A 7828-nucleotide genomic window follows, 5' to 3' on the forward strand; every position below is an offset into this window, starting at 1 on the left:
CACAGCAAAGTGCTTTCAAAACTACCTGCCTGGAAGTGGAGAACTGAGGCACAAAGAGCAGGCAGACGATAACACACGGCCTTTGAAGTGCAGGGGAAAATCACAGCAACCATCCAGACTCCAAGGAGAGCCCCAGGATCCCTTCCTTGCTAGTTAACAGGATGCAAGAGTCGCCCTCAGGCTACATTCACCTTTCCATCAGGCTAAGCCTGTTGCTTCCTTTCATGTGTTCAAGCAGTTGTATCTTACGCCATCTGATGAGAAAGTGGGAGGAAAGCAAATCTGCAAGGAACAGAGCCATCTCCCTCTCATTCCCAAGGCTGGGAGTGGGACAGGACCACGGCAGAGCATGCAAAGTGATGTCCCTTCAGTGTGATCCAGGAGGAGAAATGCATGGGGGTGCACTCAGGGAATGAGAACAGCACATTTCTTCCACACTCACTCCAGCTATCCCATAGGTGGTGCAGAGTTCACACACAGCACCTTTACAGTCACCATAAAATCCAACCAGGGCAAAGATAACAAAACAAAAGGGAAGACCTTGAGGGAGGAAGGAACAAGAAGGTTATTTATAATGAGAAAAGAGGCAAGATTGCTTGAAGGTACAGCTTAATTACAAGGAAGGATTTGAAGGAAGAGAGAGAGAAAATGCTTGACAGAGAACAAGGAGACAATCATGAGAGCCGCATAAAAGGAGCCGAAGAAATCAGAATGGGAATAGATGATGTGAGTGCACATTAACCTCTCTCATTTTTTCTCCCAGAGACTCACTCCAAAGTTAAAAAATGCTCTTGGATATTTGCCATGCAGTTGGTGAATCCGAGAACACACCCCTGCAGGCCCATCATGGGTCTAGATTGGCCTAATAAATCACTTGTCCCAAGACAATGCAATTAAGCCTAATTAGCCGATAGCTTTATTCCTAAACAGTCTCTTCCCAAGGGAGGTTTTAACTTTTGGTTTCTAAATTAACTCAAGGAGCTAAATTGCTCTCATCTCCTTGGCAAAGCAACAGTTCATTCCTACCTTAGCACAGGATACTTCATGCACTCGGGGGACATGTGTTCACCACACGAGTAGTTTATTTACATTAGCCCACAATCTGAGTCCAGTAGGACCAGTGAGAAGCTCTTCTGGAAACAGCAGCATGTTCACTGCCATCTGTCACCACTGACTTTCCCACCTGGCTGCACTCAGCACAGCTTCCCTACAAGTCTTTACATTGCTTCTCCTGATCCTCTCCTTGACCAGGACAAGGTGCTCTGTTCTGATAAAGCTTTCAGCAGTGCTGAGATACTCAGAGGTGACAAATTCAAGGAGTCAGTGAGAAACAGACCATCTTAGCCTACTACCTGAGTAAAGTCTGAGTAGAAGATTCAGTTTGAGTAAAGAAATTCTTCCCTGTGAGCGTGGGGAGGCCCTGGCACAGGGTGCCCAGAGCAGCTGTGGCTGCCCCATCCCTGGAAGTGTCCAAGGCCAGGTTGGACAGGGCTTGGAACAACCTGGGATAGTGGAAGGTGTCCCTGCCCATGGCAGGGGGTGGAACAAGATGATTTTTAAGGTCCCTTCCAACTCAAACCTTTCTATAACCCCATGATTCTTAGAAGCATTCTCAAGAAGAGCAGCATTAGCTCTTTGCAGTACAACAGATATAAAACAATCTCCCAAATCCTTTTATGACTGTCCTTTGCTCTCAACTCACAGTCCTCCAAAGTTACACTATTTTCAGCAGTTTTACAGAAGATTCAGGTCTTTATTTTGGGGATTATGTGACTCTAATTCAAAAAAAGACTAAATGTCATATCTCCTCATAAATCAAGAAAACTAGTAAAGAAAAACTCAGCAAGAGCTACCAGTCCTCGATGGTGTAGAGTAACCTCTTGCAGAACAGAGTTACTGGAGAGAGAAGGTTTGCCCTGGAGCAGGATGGGGACCCAGAGCACCCAGGAAAAATGGGAAGGCGGAAGTATAAGGAGTTGGAGTAGGATATTTCTGTTTATCTGATGCCAGGGCTAAAGCTCACATACCAAGAAAAAGCTGTGCAGGTCTCTAGAAAGAAGTAGCAGGAAGCTATTTGTGCACTGGCATTTTCATTGGCATCAAAATGCTGAAAGGGTAAATGGTCTAAGAAAAAGAGCTGATATCTCACCTCTGTCTATGAAGAAATTGGCTGAAGATGCCTTCTGTTCCTCAAAGGTAATATGAAATAGTTACCTTTTTGCTTCTTGTTCTTTTAAGCTTTTTTTTTTTTTATGCTATAGTAAAAGCCAATATATTCTTTGGACATCAGCTGCTTCCTGCACATGCAGCATTTCTTCACATCACAGAAACTTTTCACTTTTAAACACTACCTGCTGCTAGTGTGGGCTAAAGTCTTGATAAATCCTTTCATTTTAAACACTGTACAGTTTTCATTTAATCCTCTGCCAGCGTTTATCTATTATTTTCCTGACTGCTTTATATACATTTATTTCCCTTTCATCTGTTTACATTGTGCCTTACTTTTACCTAGCTTACTGTCTCAGGGCTCTGCAGCTTTGTCCTCTCCTGTCCCTTTCACCCCTGACAGCAGAGCTGAGACCACTGACCATCTACAGCTGCAAACTCCCTGCTGGGAACACCTGACTCGTGCAACTTCTCCCCCAGGTGCTCACAAACATTCACATTTCATTACAGCTAAATTGGTTGGTAATTCAAGTTATCCTTTTCATAAATGGAGAATTAGGGAGGGAGAAAAAAATTACAAAAATTAAAACGGGAATTATTCTGGAGCCCAAACAGCTAGACAAGCAAAATTTCAGTATTAGCAGGTCACTTCAGTGCTCTCTGTGTCTTGGAAACCTCCCCTCTGCAACACTTACATGGAAACCTGGTGGCACAGGCTCAGCCTGCATTGACCCGGTGGTTTCAGTAGTATTTCATAGCTCTGCTCTCTCCAGGTCCTTTTTTTTCATTTGAAACATTCCCATAAAGAAATCACTCTCACACAATTAGCCAGGAATATATTGCATTGTGATATATAGAGCAGGTATTAAAAAAGCTATTTGAGTATTAAGAGAGACTTCAAAGGAGGTGAGATCATGGAAGAATGGGGATATATCGGACCCATATATGTCAGATTGATTCAGTTTACTGCCCTAAGGAGCGAGATGGGGACCAGCAAAGGACTACCCCACATGCTTGAGTAGAGATGTTAATTGGGCTGGTTACAACGTGTCACTTTTAGACCCATGGCCCCCGCAGTGAATTAGAGAACCATCCCACACTAAGCCAAGCTGCTTGCAGGACATCAGGGTGGTGTTTGCAATGACACAAAACGAGAAGGGGACATAGGAGACTGCATCACCCTCAGCTTCCCTCTGATCTAAGGGTCAAGCCCTGCCCTTAGGCATAAATCCTTTCCCAAGATACTGAATTACCAACTTTATAACTCTTGTGGGAAGCTTGCACTTCCATGAAGAGGAAGAGTGTGACTGGCTTGCCTTTTTGTCTGCTGGGACATGCCATAGTATGTCTAACCAAACCAGGTTTGGGTTGTGGAGGTTTGCAGCGAGGCAGCCCCAAAGCAGAAAACGGCTCTGGCACAGCCTCAGGTACTGATGGTAAAGCTACTAGGCACTTTAAATACTTTAACAACTCTCCCTCAAGCTGCATTTTAAAAGAAAGCAGCAAATAAATGTCTTGTTGTTGAGGGGAGCAGCTGCAGGGGAACCCAATTTCTTAAACTGGGCATAAGACAAAGCACACTCACAAAATTAAGGGAAGTTAAACCAAAGCACCTAAATTCCTTTAGTGCTGTGCAGTAGCTGGGTTTGTGGGGTTTAAAAATGAAATTTTGGACCGAGCTGTTTTATTTGCAATAAGTCTTTTTGCCGCAGCCTCAGACAGTAAAAGGCAAATGTTCTGCCTCTCTGAATTACAGTCAGAACATGCATTTTCCTATTAAGACACAGTAGATTATTCCCATATAAAAATAACTACCTAGTCGATAACTTGCAGGAAATATGAAGGATGAGACAAATTAGAGAAATTTATACAGCTGGGTAAAAAGTGACTCACCTAATACGGGCCGTGAGTTAAAACACTATTTCAGACAGTTCAAACGACAAAAGGGTGTCAGCTGGATTGGAATTTAATTCCCTGCTTATGTGTGGGCTGAGGTGCAAAGAAACAAGTGGTTGGTGTTTCTGTTCTTGACTGAAGTTGTGCGGCCACTGGGTGTCATCCTTGATTCAGATGACAGCCAGAGACTGCAGCTACAGTGCAAAGCCGGCAACTTCCCCAGCAGTTAAATTCCACTCTATTTGATTGTACAACATACAGCAAATTGCTCTGCATTTAAATCAGCTATAAAATTGAATACTTTGACATAGACAAATTCTCCTTTGTCTCAGTGCCTTATTTGGAGACCTGAAATGGCTGGTTGATGCAGGAAAGAAAGAAAAGTAATGGAACTGGGGCATAGGAACTACAAACAATTTGATGAGTGATTATCAAATCTCGGGAAATATGAAATAACTATGATTAAATAATGCAGAGGGTCGATGCAGGAAGTTTGGAATTATATCCTTAATTGGTCCCCAGGCTGAAAAAGCCTATTCCATATAGGTAATTGCATTTAAGATATTCAGTATCCAGATTCAGTACACAAATTAATGACTATGTATGAAGGAGCTGGTTCAGGAAAAACTAATTTAAACTCTTACCTACAATACCAAGCTAGTACCCTCAGAAAAGTTCCAAAATGTCATCAAGGAGGTAAAAAGACTGAAAGTCCTTGATATTTTATTCATTCCACCTATAGATATTCTATAATTTTTCACATTTTTCCCACTGTTCAGCATCTTCCCAGCTCCCCACAACCAGCATCCGTGAGAGCCACACAGCCAGGTGTGGCCACGGGAACAACACCTGCACCTGGCTAACAGAGGAGCAGGAAAAAAACTGTCCAGAAGAAATATCCAGATATCTGGAACGTTTTTCCAGTGTTCACATATAAGGATCGAATCAGCTCACAACAGGTCATATGTCATCCTAATGAGTTTTCTGTTATGGGTGACTGAGAAGAACTTATCAGCGTTATTTTGTTATCTCCTGAGAGTCTAGACAGTCTGAAACCAGCACATAGTGCAGCAAAGCTGCTTATTATAATACTATTTGTCTCTGAAACCTGATTTAGTTTGCCTTCTTCAAGCTAAAATAAAAGAAAGTGCCAGCAATTTCTCCAAGTATTACAGCCAGAAATGTTTACATTTGTCAGTGCATTAAAAGTATTAATTCCACTGTTCTTAATATACATAGGTAGAGTACAGCCATATAATGGCTTAAATAACAGGTGTTTGTGTTAATGCAGCTAGCCTCAGCTGATAGCTCAGCTTTCCATGGATTATACAGTCTTTCAGAACAGGTCTCCATGTAATACTTCCTAGCTTTACCAGTGGATATAATTTTAATGAAAACATGCCACTACTAAAGAGCTATTAGGCACAGAGTTGAAAGTGTCTTTGATTTTGCTCCCCAACCAAAGACTTTAATGATTATTTTAAATCCATTTTTAAAGGAAGATGTTAAATATTCTCTTTACATTAAACAGCCTCATAGACATGATTTAGGGTGCTTGTTTTTAATATTATCAACACTCTCTTTTATGGTTCTATTTAGTTAAGAACTGATAGCAGGCTTAAAGGAGGAAATGCATTTTAAATGTAAGTATGTGCGTTAACAATTTCAAAATTTACTAAAGTTAGCATAAAACAACCCATCTGAAGTAACAAAATCAGATAACCAAATTGTCTTAATGTTTATTACTCCTTTCATTGATGCAATAAATCAGTAACAAATATTAGCCCAGTGAGTTTCTCTTGAAACAGGAATTTCCTTCTGTTTCTATAAATATATGCATAGATGCATATGCCCATATTCCGTGGCTAGGAATTTGCACAATTTCACTTTCAGGTCTCAATTCAAAGGGAAGATTCTTTCCCGTTTAAACTTTGCAGCACCTTTTATTTGGGAATTTATTCTTAGAAAAATACTTACGCTGGTTTAATACTCTTGGAATGCTTTTCATGAATGTAGGCACCAGCAAGGCCTCCTGCTCCAGAATTTAAATACTGCAAAGAATAAAACAACGTATTGTCTGTAAAGTATCACTTTCCTTCCCTCACTCTGATCTATAAAACAAACCAATTTTAACACTTCTAGTGGTTTCTAGATGGAGATCTTAGCATTTGTCACAAAGTGCTGATGGAGGTAAAAGCAGATATATTTTTTCAGATTAGTTTTAAAAGTATCTCTCTTGGCTTACGTACGGTATTTGAAGTCTAACAGGCCAGAAAATTGAAGTACATCTGAAACAGTTCCATACCATAATATATATAGCAAAGTCATCAAACAATTCATCTGACTATGTCTGTCAAGTCTTAATCTCACTAGGAGTCAAAGGAACTAAAGGTACCTTGCTCTGTGATCTGAAATTATTAAAGTTTAGACAAGAATATTCCCTTATTTAGGGACCACTTCATAAATTATTATATCTGCGAGACCTTCTTGGTGTGAGAAATAAGAGAAGAGCTCCTGATCTCCTGTCCACAGGGCAGATGTTTAACCACCACCAGCATCCATCTCACATGCACAAGACCTTGTAGGTCATTGCCACTATTGTTTTTTGGAACCACTCACAACAAAGGCACCACTCAAGTCAGTGTCCATCTCCTCCTTGTGGCCAATTCAAAGATTCAGCCAAGTCTTGCTCAACGGTTCAGGCGCAGTTCTTATTCACCTGACCTGTTTGCTGACCCGTGAGATAAGAGACATTAGGGAAAACAGTCTCCAACAATGAATCTGTTTTACCTTGTAGGAGCACCAGCAGGCAAAATCTACTCCCCAGTCATGCAAGTGAAGCTCTACATTCCCAACAGCGTGAGCCAGGTCGAATCCGACAAAGCATCCCTGCAGGAAAGAGATGATTATTAGGTCACTTATTAAGATTATCATCACTGTGAAATTTTGAAAAGAAAACCTTCAGAGCTGAACTCCCTCTCTCTATAGGCAGGCCATCTAGTGACTCTTTACAGAGGCAGAGATCGGTAAGTGGGAATGAATTTAAACTGAAAAAGGAGAGATTTAGGTTAGATGTTGGGAAGAAATTCTTTTCTGCCAGGGTAGTGAGACACTGGAACAGGTTACTCAGAGAAAGTGTGGGTGCCTCATCCCTGGAAGTGTCCAAGGCCATGTTGGGTAGGGCTTGGAGCAACCTGGGATAGTGGAAGGTGTCTCTGCCCATGGCGGGGCAGTTGAAACAAGCTGATCCTTAAGGTCCCTTCCAACCCAAACCCTTCCATGATGAATCTATCAAGCCCCATATGTTCTGAGTTATTACTAGAAACAAGTTTTCTATGCTGTAGATACACAGAGAAATCATCAATTGTTCTGTGCTTTCCTTCAAGGGTGCTTGGACAGGGTGTAGATTGCTGAGGATTTGATTGTGCAGTGAAGTGGAATCACTTGAAACAAGTATTGAGAACAAGTGTATAAATACAAACACTTGTCTGGCACAACAAACCCCAGGCAGACAAAAAGCAGTAAGGGACATAATGATGCCAGTTACCCATGAACAATTACATTCCAATATGTATTTATGCTCAAGATGCCCCTGGTATTTAAACGAGGAGGACCTTGCTCTGTGAGAATCCAAATGGATGAGATAGCAATTTATGCAATGCCTTGATATTTAAGGACTTTTATTCTTGTCCTTCAAAAGAAGGATTCTGTCATTTCTCTGTGAAAAATCTTGTATTTGCCATAACCACAGTTTGCACGGGACACT

General features: G+C 41.4%; 1 protein-coding gene across 6 annotated transcripts in view; it reads right to left on the minus strand.

Annotated features, from left to right (window-relative positions):
- Positions 1-7828, minus strand: part of KYNU (kynureninase) — a 58447-nt gene that overhangs the window by 17807 nt on the left and 32812 nt on the right. For 5 of the 6 annotated variants that reach the window (XM_017740270.1, XM_017740268.1, XM_017740267.1 and 2 more), the window contains 2 exons: positions 6853-6951; positions 6040-6113 (listed from right to left, as the gene is read on the minus strand). In XM_017740270.1, the coding sequence (XP_017595759.1) occupies positions 6040-6113; positions 6853-6951 (173 nt within the window). Of the gene's footprint in view, positions 1-6035; positions 6114-6852; positions 6952-7828 lie in introns of those variants that run through there. The other variant, XM_017740271.1, reaches the window with a different exon arrangement.

The sequence above is a fragment of the Corvus brachyrhynchos genome, unplaced genomic scaffold (genome assembly GCF_000691975.1).
Source record: "Corvus brachyrhynchos isolate BGI_N302 unplaced genomic scaffold, ASM69197v1 scaffold126, whole genome shotgun sequence".
In the NCBI taxonomy this organism is placed as follows: Eukaryota; Metazoa; Chordata; class Aves; order Passeriformes; family Corvidae; genus Corvus; species Corvus brachyrhynchos.